Source organism: Monocercomonoides exilis (assembly GCF_001643675.1).
Source record: "Monocercomonoides exilis strain PA203 chromosome Unknown scaffold47-789622, whole genome shotgun sequence".
Taxonomy (NCBI): domain Eukaryota; phylum Preaxostyla; order Oxymonadida; family Polymastigidae; genus Monocercomonoides; species Monocercomonoides exilis.
In genome coordinates this window covers 222,795-243,642 of record NW_027150592.1, presented here as the reverse complement: position 1 = coordinate 243,642, position 20,848 = coordinate 222,795, and the positions used below count along the sequence as shown (strand labels likewise).

The window sequence follows — 20,848 nt, the reverse complement described above, 5'->3', positions numbered from 1 at the left end:
TTCTTCATTGACAACGATGACGATCAGAGAGAGAATGAGAAACGGCACAGTCCCACCCGATCAAGTGCTCCACACATATTTCGACTATTCCATTGAGAAAGCTGAAGCAATTTCCCAAACACCACAGCCATCAAAGGCAGAAAACAGCGAGCAGAGCAAAAACCAGGCGAAGCTGAAGAAGCAGACACTGTTTGAGCAGCTGTTCCTGCCTTCGCTTTCGCTCTCGTCTCGTCTCATTCCTTTTCAACACCCGCAGATTGTTCGCCACTTCAGATTCTATCGCCCGTCGTTGCTGTTTTCGGCACCTGCGAAGGGGCAAGGAAGTGATTCATCATCTTCTTCTTCGTCTTCTTCTTCTTCTTCTTCTTCCTCCTCTTCCTCTTCTTCCCAATCCTCTTCCGCTCAACCCACAATTGTCACAACCCTTCCTTTCCATTCAGGGATCACATATTCTGAGTCTTCATTGTTAGTCACTGTGCTTCGCTTGCCATTTGCTGCCACCAGCAGAGGTTATCTTCACAAGGGAATACAACCACGCTTATACAACATGGAATCTTTGCACGCATCAACTGAAGAAGCCATTGAAGATGAGCAAAAGGATGGAGAGAAAGAGAAGGAGAAAGAGAAAGAGAAGCAGAAAAAGCAGCCGATAGATGAGTCGTCGGCAGTGGAGGTGCTGAGTGCGACAAGAGTTGCAACAAGAATATTCAGCTGCTCCTTCACGTTTTTGAGTGGCGATGCTTTGTATTCGATCTACTTGGCATTGCTGAGGAGGCTGAAGGCGCTGTTTGCGCTGTTTATGGAGAAAAAAGACCAGGCAGAGGATTGGAGGAGGATATTGGAGGAGAAAAGGAAGAAGAAGGAGAGAGAAAGAATAAATGAGATAAATGGTGGAAAAGAGAGCGAAAAAGGCAACAGTTGTGAAGTTAGTGATCGAAATAAGGAAAAAGAAGAAGAAGAGGAAGGCGAAGAAGAAAGAGATTTAGTTCTGTTGGAAGACACTGCCTGGAGCATTCAGTCAGTTGGCGTGTCGCTGCTCCATTCAGCTTTCTATTGCATCCCTCTGTTTGAGCTGTTTGTGGCAGCAGAAGAGAAGAAAGACGATTTGTGTGACGTGTGGAGGAAGATGAAGAGCAGCTGTGTGAATGAGAGGAAGAAGGAGAGGAAGAGAAAGATGCTGAAGGAGAAAGAAGGAGAAGATAGATTTTCAATGGGAATGAAAGGAAAAAGAAAAGATTTCAATAAAAAGAGTTCAAATTTGATTTCATCATCATCTTCTTCTTCTTCTTCATTGCAATCCGATTTAGAAGCTTTGATATCCGAATCCTTCACATCCACCTCCATCCTCTCCTCCTTCATCACCTCCCTCCTCTCCATCTTCTCCCCCACTGAACTGCTCATCCACAACTCCTCAATGAGCGTAACTGAAGAGCAAATCCTGGAAGAAGAAGAGAAACTCGCCAAGACGACACACTACTCCCTCCTGAATGGCTCCTTCGACTGGGTGCGCTCCAGAGGAATGTATGCACGTTTAGCCCGCGACCGATCAATGAGGCATTTTGCTCTCTTGCATCGCGAGGGAAGGCGGATGAAGGGGACTATCAGAGGCATTAGTGGAGTGATCAACACGTCGAGCCTGGCGACGAACGACATGGACGAGCTGGAGAGCAGCGGGTTCGGCTTCTGCCCGGCGGTGCTGAAGCCGGCAGAGCTGCGGCTCACAAAAAAGCAAGGAGAACTGACAGCACATCTGTTTGAGATTGGAACACTCTCCAGAACAGAAATGCCATCTGCACAGCTGTCCATTGTGAGGGCAGGGGTGGTGGAGTTTGTGCTGGATGTGATCACAGCTTGCTTTGAGACACCTTCGCTGCCGAATTTGCTGCAGACGAAGCTGATTGCAGAGTCCATCGGGCATGTGCCGTTGGAATATTCTTCTCGTTCTTCACATTCTGAATATTCTTCTGCTTCTTCTTCTGCTTCTGCTTCTTCTGCTTCTGCTTCTTCTGCTGCTTCTTCTTCAAAGAATGCTAATCTTTCCTATCTGAACAGCAAACCTTTCACACCAATGGCCATCTCTGCTGCCTCAGTCACTCCGTTTGTGCTGGAGCTTCTTCTACCCATCACATCATTCTTCACAAGCTCCACCCCTTCTCCTTCTCTTTCTCTTATCCCGCCTTCTTCTTCCTCTTTCCCTGCTTCACTTTATTCTTCCATCAATGAAAGCGATTCATCTTCATCTTCTTCCTCTTTCTTCCATTCTCATTCATCTCGCTCTCTTCCTCTCTCCGTCCTCTGCCATCTCTTCTCTCCTCTCTACTTCTCTTCTCTTTCCTCTGGCTTGTTTGCCTTGCTGCCAAACTCCTCCTCTTCTTTAGCACCTCATCCATTTGCTTCAGCGCAGGTTGATTGGGATGCAGTGGAGAAGGAAAAACAGATGGAAGTTGACCGGATGATACAAAAGAGAGAAAGACAGCAGGCGTTGATGGCAAATGCTCAGTCTTCATTGAAGTTGATGGAGAAAAGCGATGATGACAACAGCAAAAAGAACAATGCAAATGAAGAAAATGAAGATGATGCACCGATAACTGGATTGGAAAACGATGAAAAAACAGCATTTCCTGGTTTTGATTCATCGTCTTCTTCTTCTCCTTCTTCTTCATTGTCATCATCATCATCTTCATCATCTTCTTCTTCTTCTTCTTTATCCCAATATACCTTCAACCCATTCTTCTCCCGCGCCCTTCTCACCACTGCCTCTACCCCTTTCTCTTTCCTCCCGCGCAACATCATCCAATACACCCCAACCTCCTTCAACGCAAGCATCCTCTTCCCTCCTTCCGTTCACTTCCACCAGCCGTCCTGCCGCCGCTGCACAGTCACCACGTCGCAGCTGAGCAAAGAAGGGCTGATGTTCCCGTTGAATTTGCCTGTTCCTCGCTATGGAAACAACTTCTACTTTGAGCTGTCCATTGAGCAGTGCACAGGGAAGCTGGAGCAGTGCGCGATTGGGCTGTGTGCGAGGACGATCAACAAGGACTCGAAGGAAGAGAAAGTGGCTGAAGGGAAGTTTGCAATGACTTATCGATTTACGACGCTGCAGACGTTTTCGTCGAAGGGGGTTCTGTCTGATGATAAAGCACAGGTGAAGATTTTGTCGGGAAGAGGAGGCGGTTCTGCGATTCTGGGCGGAAATTCTGGAAATGGCAGTAGTTCTTCACAAAACTCCTCCTCTTCTTCCTCTTCCTCTTCCTCTTCTCTGGGTTCATCGTGTGGATCGCGTGTTTGCTTCGGGAAAGGCGATGTTGTTGGCTGTCTTGTGAGGAAGAAGAGCAGAAAAGTGGAATTTACATTGAATGGGGAGAAAGTGAAAGGTGCTTCAATGAGCCTGCCGAGTTGGGTGACGCTGAATGATTCGAACATCACGCCGGCACATTACACAGCATTGGATGAAAGGATTAGGTGGAATGGGGTGGAGGATGAGTTGGAGAGCAGCAGTGAGGAAGAAGAGGAAGAGGAAGAGGAAGATGAATGTGAAGAGGAAGGTGAGGAGGAGAAGAAAGAAGAAGAGAAGAAGGATGATAATGAAAATGGCAAAAAGAAGCTGCTGATGATGAAGAAGAAGAAGGCAAATGAGGCGAGAAGAAGAAACACTCACAGAAGGATGCAGGAAATGAACGAACTTTCTGGTCTTTCTTTGCCTTCCCTCGTATCATCAATCGGAATTGGTGCATTCAAAACCAGGAGAAGCTCACAGAAACAATCAAATTCATCATCATCATCATCCTCCCTTTCCTCTTCTTCTTCTTCTTCTTCTTCTTCTTATTCCTTCTCAGACAATTCAGCCTCATCGTCTGAATTCTCTTCTCCCGTCTCATCCACTCCCTTTGCCCGGAATGAGTCTGTTTTGTATCCTCACGTGTCGCTTGCTTCCACAGGCACAGCCACAATCTCAGTGAACTGCGGACAAGATCCCTTCCTCTTCAACCCATTCATCACGCTGCAGCAGCTGAAGGCGGCGAGAGAGAAGAAGAAGAAGCAGCGGATCGAGATGCTGGAGCGGAGGACGGCCGAGGCAACGGAGCTGGAAGAGCTGGGGATTCCGTTTGAGTTAGGTTATTATGCGCTTTTGAAGCACAACGATAACAAAGAGCAGGCAGCGATGTGGGGGCTGGAGAACCAGAAGAACAATGACTTGAAGGAGAGCGATGTGGAAAACTGGATACACGAAGAGATTGACGATGCGCTGGATCCAACGGGCGAAGAGGCGGAGGAGTATGAGATGGAGATGAAGAGGCTGAAGGAGGAGAAGGAGATGATGGAACAAGGGAAAGGAATGAAAGGGAAAGGGAAAGGAGCAAAAGGAAAAGGGAAGAGAGAGTTTCAGAGGAGGAATATGAGGTTGGATGCAGAGGAAGAAGGGCAGTTTGGCATTGACGATGAAGAATTCGACGAAGAAGATGAAAACGATCAGTTTTTGCTGCTGGCGCAGATGATTGAGGAGGAAGTGGCGAAGAAGGAAGGAAAGAGGAAGAAGATGAGTGAAGGGAGTTCAGAAGAGGAAGATGAGGAAGAAGAAGAGGATGATGATGATATTATTGACTCAGATGATGAGTTTGTTGAGAGCAGAAGAAGCAAAAGCCAAAGAGCAGCAAAGGAAACGCTGCAAATTATGAAGGAAAAAGCTGCGATGGTTCTTTCTCCGTTTTCGATGCTGAGCGAAAGTTTGGATGGAGTTGAGAGCAACGAAATAGAAGCTAAAGCGACTGCTTCTGCGATTCTGACGCCTTCTTCTGCTTCTGCTTCAGCTTCAGCTTCATCTGCTTCATCTTCATCAACTTTATCCTCTTCTTCTGTTTCTTCTTCTTCTTCTTCAGATCGAATCCGCCGCTTGCGCCGTCTGAACAGAAAGCTTCGGCGCTTCAACATTCGCAACAATCGCAGCAGCCTCTCCTCTTTCTACCACACTCCCGACACATATGCTGCCTCCTCCACCGCTCTCCTTTCTCAGCTTTCTCCTGTTCTCCCACACTCTCTCTTCACCGCCTCGTTTTTGGAGGCGCAAGTGGTGAATGACAAAACCACGCCGTTCACTACAGACTACGATCTGCATGTGGACAGCGACAGATTCACTGAGATTATGACGAAGAAGGAGAACGAGACGATTAACAGGATGGTCAGGCCGCTTTGGACGTTTGCGGCGGGGGGTTATGCGAAAGTGGGCGTTGGAGAGCAGTTTGTACCGGTGTATGCATTGAATAGCAGACAGTATAACTCTTCTTCTTTATCTGCTTTATCTTCTTTATCTTCTTCTTCTTCTTCTTCTGACTTTTTATTGTCAGATTCTTTTTCCTCTTTATCTTCTTCTTTGAATTCTTCTTTGAATTCTTCTATCAAATCATACAAAATGCAGTCATTATCCACTCTTCCCTTAGGAAACATGCGAAATGTGACTCCTCTGTCTTATTTGTCATATGTTCCTATTTTAACCTTTGGTGGCTTGAATCATTCAGAAACAGTGATGGGGAGGAAATGGGCAACGCTACTGGGGGGAGGAAGCATTATTGTGGATGATGGAGAAGAGGAAGAAAAGAAAGAGGAGGAAGAAGAAGGAAGAGGAGGCTGTGCGAATGTTGATGGAGAGGAGGAAAAGGAAAGAGAAGAAGAAGGAATGAAAGGCAGATCAAGTCAAAAGGACGAATCGATCACACTTGTTGTTGTCAATGACAAGAAAGATGATAGTTCATCATCTTCTTCTTCTTCTTCATCTTCTTCATTGTCTTCTCCTTCCACTATATCCTCTGCTCAGACATCTCTCTCTTCCTCCACACTCAACGCCCTTGTCTCCCAGGCAATGAAGAAAGGCAGCAGCCGAAATCCGTTCAGTGTTCCTTTCTTCATCCGCTCTCAAACAGAATCACGTCTCAGAAGAGCAGAAATCGTGCTGGAAGACAAAGATGCAATGAATCCAAACAATTCTTCATCAAATTCTTCACAAAACTCTTCTTCTTCTTCTTCTTTTTCTGTTCCTTCATTCTCTTCCTCTCTCTCACTCACTCAGAATCAACCTGTTTTCCCTCCAATACACCCCAATGCTTATATCTGCTTCACTCACTCACTTTCTGCCATTTCCAACGCAGTTGGCAGGGCTGTGTGCTCGTTTGCTGCTCCATTGGACGACGAAACTAACAAAAAGAACAAAGAAAAGGGCAAAGACAAAGACAAAGAGGGAGATGAGAAAGAGAAAGAAGAGGCAGAAAGAATTCCCCGTGAAATCCAGCCGTATTACAAGACAGTTGATCCTCTTACCCCTCTTCCTATTCTTTCTCCCTCTTTTGCGCCCGCTGCAATGTTCACTCCTCCTTCTGTTACACTCCCTGCATTTGCCTCGTCCCCTCCTGTGTTCAGCTCACCCCACATCGATTCATTGGGTCTTTCATTGTCTGTTGATGTTACAGGCAGAAGGGTAGCGACTCTTGTGCATTCAGCTGCTTTGTCTTCTGTGGGGCTGCAGTGGATTGAGAGCGAAGGGGCTGAGTGGAGGCATTTCCAGATGTGCAAAGCAGACGCGTCGGATGGGGCGGTGTTTGGAGGCGCTTTTAGAGTTGGGAAGAAGAGGAGAGATGGGATTGAGAAGAAGCTGAGAAGAGAAGAAATGAAAGAAAATGATGTTGGAGGAATAGGAGAATTAGAGGGGGAAATGGCTATATCTGCATTGTCATCATCATCATCAGCTTCTTCTTCTTCCTCCTACTCCTCAGAATCTCTTGCCGATGCCTACTATCCATCCTTCCCTCTTGCTCCTCCTTCCTCCTCTGGCTGCACTTCGCCCATTGGCCAATTTGATCCTCTTCTTTCTGCCTCTCCCTTGTCAGTCAAAGCAGGTTTGGCTCTTCTTTCGCTGCGGAAAGCGCAGCAGCTGCTGAGGTGGCTGGGGATGACAGGGATTGTGGGGAGTGTGGTTGTGCGGATGATGGCGGAGTTTCAGAGCAAAGTGGATTCATTAGCACCGAAGGGAGCAACGATGGCGCTTTTGAGGAGGAATGCGAAGAACGAGATGATGAAGAGGTATGAGAAAGGAAGAAAAAGAAGCAGGAACAAGAAGGATATACCAATTCTGTCAGAACAGTTTTGGATTGAGCGGACGAGGGAGAAGATGAAAGCAGAAGAGCGTCTCCACATCTTCCTCCGCGTTGCCCGGCAGATCACCTCCATTTTGGGTGCTGCTTCACTCACATCGCTGTCGATGGGGAAGCTGATGGGGGAAAGACCAACACTGCTTCATCCGATGCTGTCATTGAATAAACCGATTGTGGTTATCCCACCGTTCGCTTTTTGCTCACAGGGTTTGATGGAGAGGAATGTGAGGCTGACTCCAGCTGCGTTGTGTTATTCGTCATCGAATTCATTTGCATCTGAATCATCGAATTCTTCTTCTTCTTCTTCTTCTTTGAATATTCCCAGTATTCCTTTCTCCACTTTCCACAATAACACCAACCCTCTCTCCCACTGCATCACAGCCACTGCTCTTGCCACATTCTCCTCCTACCCTTCAGTGCTCCACCTCCTCTTCACCCCTTCTCTTCTCCCTGTCCTCATCTACTTCATCGACGACTGCACACACCACCTCCGCACCCTCATCACCCAAACACACAAGCAGCAGAGCATCGAGTATGCCTCGTCTTTGTCTTCTCTTCCTGCCTTCCGCTCGCTTTTCACGCCAATCGCCACTCCAGCTGCTGTGTGTGAGACATTCACCAACACTCTCTCTGTGTTCAGCTCCATCGTTAGATGCATTCCGGAGTGGAGTTTCTTCGCTTTTGAGCGGTTTTTCAGTGTTTCTCTGACAACTTTGTCGTCTTCGCTGCAGTTTTGCGGCATGGCGCCGTATGCCATTTCATTGCCAGATTTCACTTCTGTTCCTTCTCTGACGTCGATCATTGAGGTCAAAACAGCTCAAAAGCAGACAAAACAGTTCAGACAGAGGCTGGTGATTGAAAGAGATGTCGATACTAACCCAGCGGTTGCTACGACAACTGCGACGTTTAAGGCATTTCCTTCTTCTTCTTCTTCTTTGAATCCTCATAATAACCCATCCCTCTTAACCACAGGCACCGCCTCCTTGCTGATTGCCCTGATGTTCTCCCTTTCTGCCCTCCATCTCCAGCTATTTTCTTCTCTCCTTCTTCCTTCCCCAATCTCCTTGAAACTCACTCTGGTTGCTCTTCAGCCCTCACTCACAAGACTCTTCCCGTTCCTTGTCCACATCTCAGAAACAAGAACACTCCTTTCTCTGCTTTTCGCTCGTCTCGTCGACTTTCTCGACCAAAACCCACCTCAAACAAACAAATCAGCTCAAAATTCGTCTTCTTCTTCAAATTCCTCTTCTTCTGTCAACAAAACAGGCAAACTGCCTCCTTCTCTCTTCCCAATGATGTCTGCACTGGTTGAATTTGTGCTTCTTTGCCAGCGGCAGATGCAAGAGGCAGCAAAATGGGGCAATTATCCAGCTTATCTCAGTCAATTGAACATTTTCCCGTCTCTTTCACTGCCAATTAGAGAAGCACTGTGGCCTAACACAAGAGGAAGAATGCAGATGACTTCTTCTTCTTCTGCTTCTGCTTTGAATTCGTCACGAAATGCGATGTTTATGGACTCTGGGAGAGGAAGAGGAAGAATAGAAAACTCACAAACTTCATCATCATCAACATCAACTTCTTCTTCTTCTTCCACACAAGCAACTTCTTCAAATACTTCTTCTTCTTCTTCTTCATCCCCACCCAACATCTCTGACTTCTCCCAAATCCAGTCATCCATCCAGAGGGGGTTAATCAACTTGACACAAGATCGCATCCATTTAGCCAGACACTATGCGAATATGATGCAGCAGCGCATCAGAATGCACACACACCGTATGCAGCTGCATGAGCAGAGGATGAAGATGGCTGAGGAAAGGCGGTCGTTGGAAGATCGGATGCAGGAGATAGCGGGGGATGGGAGAGAGAGTGGAGAGAACGGAGAAGGTAATAGCTCAAACCAGCAAAGTAATTCGAATAATTCTGGTAATACAGGAAATTCGAGTAATTCAAGTGATTCTAATAACTCCAGTAGTTCTCTTGATTCCGGCCATGCACCTTCATTGACTGAGGCAACAGACCCACGGGAGTCTGAAAGAGAAGAGATGCAAAGAGAGAGCGAGGGAGGAGGAGGAGGAGGAGGGATACCTGAGTGGGAGCCGAGCGACAGTGAAGATGAGTTTATGTTTATGAACTTGTTTAACGAGGCGATGGTGGAAAGGATGCAGTCTATGATACTGAGCTATTTAGGATCGGTGGCAGAGTCGGGGGCGAGGGGGCAGCAGGATATGGATTTGATAAATGGGTTTATAAGACATGTTAGAGAGTTTGGAGGGGCTCGAAGGATGAGAGATGGAAGAGAAGGAAGAGAAAACGAGGCGCAGTTGCCAGAGGCAGTTGAGACACACCATCCGAACCTGCTCCACCCGCCGCAGATGAACAACGCTGCTGATGTTTCTTCTTCCTCCTCTTCTTCCTCTTCCTCTTCTTCTCCTCTGTCCTCCCGCAAACTCAACTCTTCCTCCCTCTTCGACAGCACCCAGCCATTTGTGCAGCTATACCCTTCAAACCTCTTCGTGCCCGCAAACACCTTCTCCATGCCTCTCCTCCCCCATGGTGCTAACTGCTCCCCTCTTCTCTCTCTTCTCAGCTCTGCCCAAATCGTGTCCGTGCTCACATCTTTCTCCCACAACCCGTCTGAAACGTCGTTTTTGACATTCTCTTCACCGCCTTCGCCGGCTGTGGATGTGTTTTCGGCACATGAGACGATGCTATCTTTGTTGTTAGGCAGAAGAGGAGAAAGAATTCATCATCTGCATTATGTTCTGAATCCATATCAGGGTGATGCGATTATTGGGTCAGAGAGGGGGAAGTATATACCTGTGAAGAGGGTGAAGGTGGAAGGAGAGGAAGAGAGAGGTGAGAAGGAGAAAGAGAATGGAAGCGAAGAAGGAGAAGGAGAAAGAAGGAAAGGAAGAGGGAAAGGAAAAGAGAGAGAGATGTGGAGAAGGTATCGAAAGGGCAGAAGTTTGGAGGAAAGAATAGAAGAAGAAGAACATGCAGCTCATCTGATTGATGTGGCTACGTCACTTGCTTGTGCGAATTATGGAGGAAGAGACATAAAAACAGGTGGAGTGGGGAAGAAGAAGGGGAAGATGAGCGGAAGGAAAGGAAAAGAAAGAAAAGAAGGGGGAGATATGGAAGCAGGAGAAGAACTTGAGAACGAAAGAAGCCTTTCTCTCCTCTCTTCTCCAACAACCTCGCTCACCTCTTCCTTCCAACACGAAAGCGACACACAGAACTCGATCTTGTCTGCAGCTATGGCGACTGTTGAGCAGCTGGCGACGTCTGATTTCCCTCTGAAATACAAAACACACCACCGATTGGTGATGCCGGATGCTCACGAACTGTCTGCACTTGCAAGCGGATCTGCGGGAAAGGATTCGAATTCTTCTTCTTCTTCTTCAGAATCGTCATCGTCATCATCATCTTCTTCTTCTTCTCTTTCTTCTCTCACTTCAGATGTTGCACAGGCTGCCCTTGTCGATGCACTGATAGCAGCTTCTATGTCTCCTTCGTCTTCTGACAGAAACAGCTCTCTTTCCCTCGTCTACGATGGATATGAGAGCGGATACGACCCTTCCTCTCCTTCTGGCTACTTACGTACACCTTCCCCACCGGTTTCGCCTTCCTCTTCTTCTTCTTTGTCTTCTTCTTCACAGACATTTGGTCATACGCATTCGTCTCTATCACCTGCTATTGCTCTTTCCACTCCAGTGAGACATACACCAGGAGTCTCTTCTTCTTCCTCTTCTTCTTCTGCAAAAAGACATCTTCATCGTCCAGGTTCTGCTTATTTACGGCACTCTCCCTATGGCAGATCACCACCGCCTTTCTCTTCTCTTTCACCTCCTCCTCATTTCACAACTGCATCTTCGCCTTCTTCTTCCTCTCCTTCTTCTTCTTCTTCTTCCCTTTTATATACTCCTTCAGACAAATCTTCTGATTATTCAAAATTGAGTGGAGTTGACTTGCATTTGCCACACAGCTACTATCAGCGCATATTTGATGCCTTCAATTGCAATGGAAGCAGCAGAAGCACACCTCATTTGAGAACAACACCTGCCAATGAAAAAAATCTTTCTCCTTCTCCTTCTCCTTCTGGCACACCATTGTCTGTGTTTAATTCCAATTCACCTTCCGATTTTTCATCATCCTCATCTTCTTCTTCTTCTTCTTCTTCTCTTCACACCCCAGTCAAGCAGCACCGTCGCCTCTCCTCTCCCATGCACTCTCCCTTCGAGTCTACCTCCGCCCCTGCCTTCACTCAGGACTCCTTAATCACCCACCACACTGTCCATATTCCAGGCGCTGCTGCCATCAGAATCTCGTTCTTTGGCCATTCTGGTATCCTTCCAGGGGATTTGCTGTGTTTCTTCACGAATGCGAAGGGAGGGAAGGAGAATGGGGAGAGGAAAGGGAAAATAGAGAAAATAGAGAAGATGGAAAAGAAGAGGGGAGAAAGAGAAGAGAAGAAAGGAGAAGGAGAAGCAGTAAAAACAGGAGGTTTAATGGAAGCTGACTCCCAAAGTGAACTTAATAATAACATTTCTGTGAAAGATAGCGACGAAAGCTGTCTTCATTGCCCAGTTGCACACAAATCTTCATCTTGTCGCTCGTCTTCTATTTCTCCTCCGCCTTCTTCCCAATCAACATCACAGCGCAGAACTAATTCCTCATCTCCTTCATCATCATCAAGTTGTTCTTCATCATCATCATCATCATCATATTCTTCTTCTTCTTCTTCCACTTCACTTAAACCATCCCCCAAAGCACCCCTCCTCCGCCTTGTCGCCACTCGCCGCAGCACAACCACACCCTTCTGGCGGGGCATCCACATCGCTGGCGACACATTCCATTACACTTTGACCTCATTCACCCCTTCTCTTCTCACTCACAAGTGCTCTTTGTGTGGAGAGAGAACGCCTGTTATTTGGTTCTGTTTGAGGTGCAAAGTGCTTGTGTGTCCAGCGTGTGCGTCTGAGAAGCATGGGAGACAGAGATGGATGGAAGGAGAGGAGATGAGGAGGAAGAGGATGAAGATGGAGAAGGAGAAGGAGAAAGAGAAAGAGAAGAAGGAGAGGATGAAAAGGGAGAGAGAAGAGGAGAGGAGGAGGAAGAGTTTGGAGTTGATGGGATATGGAAATGGAAATGAAAGTGAAATGGATGAAGAGAAAGAGAAGAAAGAGGATTATGATGAGGAAGAAGGAGAAGGAGAAAGAGAAGAGAATGAAGAAGAATATTTCGAAGAGGAAGAAAAAGCAAAGGAAGAGTTGGAAAGAGAAGGGAAGCTTGTGAAGAAAGGGTGGGTGTATGATTACCCACAAGATACTGAGTATGTTGATATATTCATATTTTCATTGAATGTTTTGTGTTTGTATTTATTTATTTATTTATTTATTTATTTTTGAATGAAATTTTGTTGAAAATGTGATTTCGTTCATTTTATTCATATTTTTTCTTTTCCTATTCATTTTCTTTCTTTCTTTCTTTCTTCTTTTCTTTTCTTTTCTTTTCTTTTCTTTTCTTTTCTTTTCTTTTCTTTTTCTTTTTCTTTTTCTTTTTCTTTTTCTTTTTTTCTATTTCTTCTCATTCAACACTCACAAATTCCTATTTTTTTAAACTCTCTCCAGTCTCAACAAATTCTGCATGTTTGTCGAGTTTGTGCGTCCTCTCCCTCAGCACACGCGCCTCCGCCTGAAAGAGCTCTTCAGCGAAGAAGAAGTGCTTTCTCCCATTCCAACAGTGAGGAAGCTGACGAACGAAGAGAAAAATGTGATCAGAAAGAGAAGACAAGAAGAAGAGATGGTGAGAAGGCAGGAGATGTTGATGATGATGAATAATGGAGTGGCATGTGTTGAAACATCTGGAAATGACCCATCGCTTATCATTGATTCTGCTAATAATGCTGCTTCTTCTTCTGCTGCTTCTGCTTCGATTTCATCATCGTCTTCTTCTTCTGATTCATCCACTCCTTCAATATCTTCTGACTCTTCTGAGAACAATAATGCAAACACGTCTTCACAGCCATCATCGTTTGAACCTTCTCAAATGGAAATCAACATGCCCCATCCGTTTCTTAGACCTCCCACATTTCCTTTGGCTTCAATGCTTTCTCGAACAATATCTGGATCATCATCGTCAACATCTTCTTCTTCTTCTTCAAGTTCTTCAAGTTCTTCTTCAAGTTCTTCCTCTTCTTCTGATTCATCCACAGTCGATGAAGCCAACAGAGTCAGATGCTCCCACTGCCATCGTGTGCATCCGTATCTTCTCAACAATCATCTTCTTTCTTCTTCTTCTTCCTCCTCCTCTTCTGACTCTTCTTCTCCATCTAATCAACCTCCTATTCTCAAGCCGCTGACAGATGAAGAGATTCGTGAGGGGCCCTGGATGATATGCACATGCTGCTACAAGAACAAGAAGAGCGGCACATCTTCTGCTTTATCCTCAAGTTCTTCTTCTTCTTCTTCTTCTTCGAATTCTTCTTCTAATTCATCATCTTCTTCTTCTTCCTCTTCTTCTCTCTCAGAAGATGGAGACGATCTCTACATCCGATGCCCCACCTGCCGCGATGCTGCGATGGTTTCGATGCTTCCTCATTCGCACTCGAAAAACGTGGCAAACCCTCTTTCTTCATCGACGTGTTTGACTTCACACCCTCAGAATCATCTGTTTGCACCATTGTGGGGTTGCACATTTGTGGATGTGGATGTGGAAGAAGAAGAGAAGGAGAAAGAGAAAGAGAAAGAGAAAGAAGAGAAAAAGAAGGAAGAAAGGAAAGAAGAAGGAGAGAAAGAGAAGAAAAAGGACGATGAAAGTGAGGATGCAGCCAAACAAGAACAAAAGGAGAGCGAAAAGAAATCATCAGAAGGCAAAGAGGAAGAGAAAGAGATGGAAAATGAAGAGAAAGAGAAAGAAGACGACGATAGATTAACAGCATGTTCACCAAGCAAATGCATAAATAAGGATGATGAAGCAACTTCTTCATCTACTTCTTCTTCCTCTTCTTCTTCTTCAGCCTCCACAGAACAAGATTCAAAACCAATCAATGAAATATCCAAACCACAAATTTTTGTGAAGAAGACAGAGAAAGTGCCTGTTTGGGTGGCAATTCCTCCTTCTCTGCTTCAGTTCCCTCTGATTCCGTCGGGTGTCTCGCCTTCTTATTGGACATCTGGGTTTATCTTCGAGTCGAAGGGGATATACGGGGAAATGAAGGAGAAAGAGAAGGAGAAAGAGAAGGAGAAGGAGAAGAAGAAGGATATTGAAAAGGATGAAGAAAAAGAAAGAAAAGAAGGAGAAACAGGGGAAAATGCTGTTCTTGAATCCGAAAACAGCTCATCATCTTCATCTCAAACTTCAAACACTTCAGATAAATCCAATGATTTCGCTGTGTCTCAAAGCAGAAACCAGAAGAATGCGAAGGAAGAAGAGTCTATTTGTTGGTCGAGGGAGGTGTTGATGGGCGAAAATGAGCTGAGAAGAAGAGAATCTGGGCTTATTGATGGATATCCGGTTGTGGTGAAGGAAGAGAGGGAATATGAGGTTGACAGCGAAGAAGAGGAAAGCGAAGAAGAAGAAGAAGAAGAAGAGGAAGAGGGCAGAAGCAAAGGTTTAATGGGAATGGAAGAAGGAAACAAAGAAGAAGAGAATAAGATGGAAGAGAAAGCTGAAACGAAGGAGGATGACAAAGAATCACATGCAACGGAAGAGAAAGATGCAGTCGTCAAAACAGAAGGACGCAAATCTTCTTCTTCATCATCTTTATCTTCCTCTTCCTCTTCCTCTTCCTCTTCATCCTCTCGTCCCCTCTCTCTGAGTGAGCAAGAGCGTCTCCTTCGCGAAGAGCACTTCAGCTTCCGCGAGTCCTTGCACCGCGACCCGATCTTCCTCCGGATGCTGAATGAGTGGTCAGCCTCTTCTTCCCAGCTGGATGAGTTCATCACTGTGTGCTCTGACCTGATTCCATCTTCCTCAGTCACTTTCCTCTCCTCTCTGCCGCATTCTCATCCGCTTTCGCTCGCCCGGCCAAAGGAAAGCGAATATCTGGTGGATGTGGCAGACGACGACGAGGAAGACATCGATGGCAAAAGAAGCACAAGTGATCTCAATAGCAGCAGAAGCAGCAGCGGTAACAATAATAACAATAACAACAGTAGTAACTCTAAGCCAACAAGCTTCCTCGCAAAGAAGAAGAGATACAAGTGCCCTTCACTGGCTGTGTCAGCCTTCAGCTTCGATCCTTCATCGTTGCAGGAGATTGAGTCGTCTTCTTCCAGAAGGAAGGATAAGAGGAAGAATAAGAAGAGAGCAAATAAGAATATGATGGATGCTTCATTCGCTCCTGGAATGGCTATGCCATCAATGTCATCCTCATCATCATCTTCTTCTTCTTCCTCTTCCTCTTCCTCTCCCAATTCTGACTCTGACACTGACACTGACACAGAATCCGAACCCAATCCAGAGCTCCGCCCTGAATTCGTCAAATGGCGCGAGCGCCTCATCAAAAAGCGGAAGTTCCCGTCTTCAGAGACGGACTACGTGCGCCCGCTTGTCGGCTCGCTGCGGCGGTGGCTGCTGAAGACGCCGCTGTTTGTGTCGTTCCTGCTGCGCTGTGTGTTCACGTCGGATGTGCGGCCGAGCCAGTATCTCCACCGCATTGCCTCTTCGCCTGCATTGGCGCAGGCGCGGTTCATCTTCATTGTGGCGCTGAACAAAGGGTGGGAGCAGCGGGAGTGGCTGATAGCCGGCTCGTATGACAGTCTGATCCGATCAGCAAACAAGGAGCTGAATGCATGGGGTATCAAGACATCGTCTCCGTTGAGTGGACAATCACGTGATGGGAGAAGGATGGGTGGAGACAAGATCGGCGATGGGATGGGATCAAATGGCAGAGCAAGTGACATTGAAATGTCTGCTGACACTATTGGATGGAGCTGCTCAACACTTCCGGGCACACTCTATCGGCCGTTCATGGTGGATGATGTGCTTTGTGATGCATCGAGCAAAGAAGAGCAGGAGGAAGCTGTTGTGCGCGACGGAATGACTGACGCACAGTCGGCAGCGATGCTCGAGGCGCTGCGGAAGAGCAAGAGCAGGCAGCGGGGCAGTACTGTGCAGTCGCAGACGGAGATGCTCACGAGCGGGCTGATCACATCTTCCCTCTCGTCGAGCAATGTGTTGATGTTTCCAGCTATTCGCTCTGGTCTGTTTGCGGAGTCGCTTCCGGCTGGATCGAATAAGAGGAGCTGCGATGTACATATCAACAGATATCTCGCCAGAAACGCACGCAATGCAAAGGAAACGGTGTTTGGGCAGATCTGGGCGGAGATGGGGAAGCGTCCCTTGTCGCTGTTCAGGAACACAGATAGAGTGTTCACAGTGTTCTTCCAGGGAGAAGGCACGATTGATCAAGGCGGGCCGTATAATGAAGCACTTTCAGATATTTGCAAGGAGCTGATGAACACGAGAGACGATGATGAATCGTGTGAAGATAGTGAGGAGGAGGCAGAGAGAGAAGAAGAAGAGGAGGAGGAGGAGGAGGAAGAGAAGGAGAAGAAAGATAGTGAAAGTGGGAAGAAAGAAGATAAGTCAAACAGCAGCAGCAGTAGCAGTTCAGGAGGAGAAGGAGAAAAGCCAAAGAAAAAGCTGAAAGCTCAGCCGAACCTGTTTGTGAAGACGCCAAACGGACGAGAAGGAAGAGGTGTTGGCACAGAGACAGTTGTTCCGAATCCGACGAAGACGAGCGAGACAGATCTGGCACACTATCGCTACATTGGAGCACTTCTGGGCCATGCGATTTATGCGAAGTCGCCACTCAATCTGAGATTTGCACCGATTGTGTGGAAGAAGATAGTGTGTGAAAGCATCGGATTTGAGGACATTATGGCGTTTGACTCGTCGACAGCGAAACTGATTCAGACGATGCGGAAGTCGCACGAAGAGTGGAAGATGAAGAGGAGAGAAGAAAGAAAAGCGATGAAGAAAAATTCGATTTCACTGAGCTCTTCTTCGTTATCAGCTTCTTCTTCTTCTTCTTCAGAAGCATCATCTTCGTCTTCCTCTTTGATTGTGGGTGACGATGACGAAGCGAACGAAGAGCGTCAAGAGGAAGAGATGGAGTACCAGAAGCTGATGATCCTTTCGTCGAATCCTGCTCTTATTGATGAATATGATGCTGAGCTTGCAGCGATGAATGCGACAGATGAAGGGTATTTTGCTATCCGCGATGCAGCCAACAGAATTGTGGATCTTGTGCCGAACGGGAAGAACATCACAGTCTACGGCGGGAATGCAGGCATCTTCGCTTCCTTGGCCGAGTCGTATGTCCTGTCGCAGTTCGATCTGCAGTGCAACGCCATCCAAAACGGGCTGCTGGCTGTTGTGCCTGGAAGGTCGGTGGTGATACTGAACTGGTACGAGCTGTCGCGACTGGCGTGCGGTGAAGACGGCTTCGATGTGGAGCTGCTGCGGAGAAACTCCACATTCACAGGGAGAAGAGCACCTGCGTGGTTCACTGAGGCATTCTGGCGAGTGATCAACTCATTCAGCCTGGCGGACAAGCGGCTGTTCCTGCGGTTTGTGTGGGGTCGAGACACGCTTCCGCTGGATGATGCTGGCTTTAAAGGGGTGAACATGCGGATCAACCTGTCTTCGGCGCTGAGTGCGAATGAGCTGCCGCATGCGTGCACATGCGGGTTCCGGTTGGATTTGCCGATTTATGCGACGGAGGCAGACTTGAAGGCGAAGCTGCTGTTTGCACAGAGGGAGTGCAACACGATGGATGGGGATAGCATGATCAGTGCGCAGACAACAGAGCAGACGCTGAGGCAAGCAAGAGGATTGTGATTGCTTGTGGAACTTAGCACTTGCATTTTGATTGGTGGATTGTTGGTGTTGATTTTTATTTTTATTTTTATTTTTTATTTAATTTTGTTTTTTTAAGAAATTTTAGCATTTCGCAAAGATTGTGTCACGGTTTTTGAATTTAAATTTTTATCTATATTTTTTGTTTTTTAACATTTGATTTCAATTGTTCGTATTTCATTTTTCAAAATATTCTAAATTTTTTTGATTTTTGAAATGAATTAAGATTTTGGCATTCTTGTTGAAAAAACATTCTAATCAACCAGTAACCATTTTCAAACATAATGAATTAAAAATAAATAAAAGAAGAATAAAAAATTTTTTGTTTCTTAATTCAAAAAACAAAGATTCACAAAAACTCTAAATTTAAGCATGCTCTTCTTCTAGTTAAAAAATCAAACATTTGAAGAGCAAAATAGCATTTCATTTTGAGTTTTCAAACAGAAATCGCATTTCAAGAATTTATTGAGAAAAATTATAATAATTTCAAAAATTAACATTTTATAAAAGAAAATTTAATTGTTCATAAAAAAACAAAATTTATAATAAAAATACTAATCAAAAAATATTTTCATTCAACAATCATAACATAATTTTCAAAACAAAAAACAAAAAGAAAGAAACAAAGATAGACGGATAGATAGATAGAAAAAAGGAAAAAAAAATGAAAAAAAAATTTATTTCTCATTTCGCAGTATAAATGATGCAATTTCATGCTCAAGAAACTAAAATATTTCTGTCGAACAATTTCCACAGAAATATTCTATCTTTTTGAAAATTTGCAATAAATGTGTGTGCAGTTCCTTTATTGAATGAATGCTAATGTGATGGTTTGAAAAGAATGTGAACTTTGAACAAAAAGTGCTATCCGAAGTCTAAAATGGATTCAAGATTGAAGCACACTGATTTTCAGCTTGTGTAGATTGATTTTCGTTTCTTGTGAATGGATCAATAGAAAAATCAAAAGGATTAGCACATTGGATAAATTGTTTTGAAGACTCATATACGCAAACAAATGGATTTTTTGGAATGTCATCTGGATTGAACGGATAAATATTTGGAGCAAATGGATTTGTTGAAGGTGAAAATGGTTGTGAAGATTGTGCAAATGGTCCTGTAGATTGTGCAAAAGGATCTGTTGAAGGCGCAAATGGACTTGCAGAAGACGCAAATGGGTTTGTTGAAGGTGCAAATGGCCCTGTAGATTGTGCAAATGGATCAGGAGCAGAGACAAATGAGCAACAACATGGCTTTTCTGAATTAGATGAAGATGCAAATGGATCTGTTGCAGATACAAATGGGTTTGCAGTTTCCTGCGTTGCAAACGGGTTCAGTTCAACAGAAGGAACCAGAAATTGATTGACTGAAGGTGGAATAGCTCCAAATTGAAGGCTTGAATGCTGACCTGTTTTGAACGGATTGGCTTCGAACGGATTATTTCTGCCTGTAATTGTTTCATCATTCAAAAATGTTAGATTCTGGTTTTGAACTAATAAGCTAATTATATCCGCGGGGTGAATAGGAAAATAGAAATAGAATGTTTTGACCATGGATTCATAAACACTGATAATCTCATTCTCGTATCCTTCTTCCTCTAAAATATCGAGAATCTGATGCTTTTGCATTTTACGTTTTTCCCTTTCGTTTGCATCGTTCGAAGGTTCGTCCACACTTTTCACGAGCGAAATGATGTACTTCAGGCACCATTCCAAGTAATCTCTTCTGACAGTTGGCTGCTGCATTTCCTCCATAATGATTCGAATAATCCCACTTCTGAGCAAATAGCTAATGTCTGATGACACTGGATTCGCAATTCGGCTGATAACATAAACGCACCTTTTGAACACTTTTCTGTGATACTTCTTTACTTTTCTCAGAATTCTAACAATGCATTCAAAAAAGTTGGGTGACTTTATCTCTTTCCATTCATAGAAAAAAAAATAATAGCCCAATGTATCAAGCCATCTCGTTAAAGTAATTTCATCCGTCACTTCTTTCAAGAATTTTCCTCTTTTCATCCAATTTTCTCTTTCCTCTAATTCTTCTAACTCTCTTATTGCTTCTCTCAGAAAATTCAATTCGTTTTCAACAAAATGTGCCATTTTCTCGTCTTCATTTGTCTGCCATATTAAGAATTCCCACGCGGATTGGTAAGCAAGGTGAGTCAAGTTATGATGTTCTTGATGATATTTAATGAGTTCGGTGATATCTTTCATGTATAATTCTTTTTCTATTTTCTATGAGAAAAATCAAAAATTAAAATTAATAAATAGAAAAAAAGATAAATCAAACAAATCTCATCTTTATGTTGCTCAAAGAAACCAGAGACATTTCCGCTTCTTTTCCAATTTTTTCGTTTTTTTCTTTGTTCATTGCAGTTCTCAAAATGAGAGGAACACAAATTAAAATTAAAATACCCGGCATTTCGAGATGACTTTTGCACATAGATAGATAACACTCACAAAGGCTTATCAGAGATGGTTCGTTCGTTGCAATTATGTTGTTGTTTTCTTTCAATATCATATTTTCAATTCTTTTATAAAGCAAAGAACCTTCAAAGCAAGAATTCTTAATTCCGAACAAAACTTTGTAATACCCAATGCAACTCAACAAAGAAATGATACATTCTATCTCCGAATATTTTTCTTCCATCATTTTGTTGAATTTATTAAAAGTTTTCATTGTTAGATAAGATTTGAGTTCTTTTTTGTCCATTTCAACAATAAATTTGTATATTTCCGGTATTTCCTGCTTTTCCAAAGCTTCAACTGCATTTTCAACTTCTGAAATCATTTTATCGAGTTGTGTCCAATCAAAACAGAATTAAAAAATTAAAATATTAT

The 20,848-nt window shown here is 44.6% G+C and overlaps 2 protein-coding genes across 2 annotated transcripts in view; one reads left to right on the top strand and one right to left on the bottom strand.

Moving 5' to 3' along the window:
• The window catches only part of MONOS_4792 (putative ubiquitin-protein ligase), a gene marked incomplete at its 5' end in the record, with an annotated part of 27,691 nt that extends 9,368 nt beyond the window's left edge, over positions 1 to 18,323 (top strand). Inside the window, 2 exons of the mRNA XM_067874892.1 lie at positions 28 to 12,471; positions 12,770 to 18,323. Coding sequence (XP_067721381.1) covers positions 28 to 12,471; positions 12,770 to 17,987 — 17,662 coding nt within the window. The 3' untranslated portion in view covers positions 17,988 to 18,323. The remainder of the gene's footprint in view (positions 1 to 27; positions 12,472 to 12,769) is intronic.
• On the bottom strand, positions 18,172 to 20,848 carry MONOS_4791 (uncharacterized protein). The gene is made up of 2 exons (XM_067874891.1): positions 20,298 to 20,848; positions 18,172 to 20,242 (listed from the first exon to the last, which is right to left on the bottom strand). The coding sequence occupies exons 1-2, from the start codon at positions 20,796 to 20,798 to the stop codon at positions 18,881 to 18,883; spliced, it is 1,863 nt and encodes a 620-aa protein (XP_067721380.1). The 5' UTR covers positions 20,799 to 20,848; the 3' UTR covers positions 18,172 to 18,880.

What these genes read in the sequence shown, in the direction of transcription:
- MONOS_4791 (XM_067874891.1), bottom strand. Translation starts at nt 20,798, where the DNA reads ATGATTTCAGAAGTTGAAAATGCAGTTGAAGCTTTGGAAAAGCAGGAA. An exon ending in GCAACATAAAGATGAGATTT is followed by an intron (nt 20,243 to 20,297) that starts GTTTGATTTATC and finishes TTTTTCTCATAG; the next exon opens with AAAATAGAAAAAGAATTATA.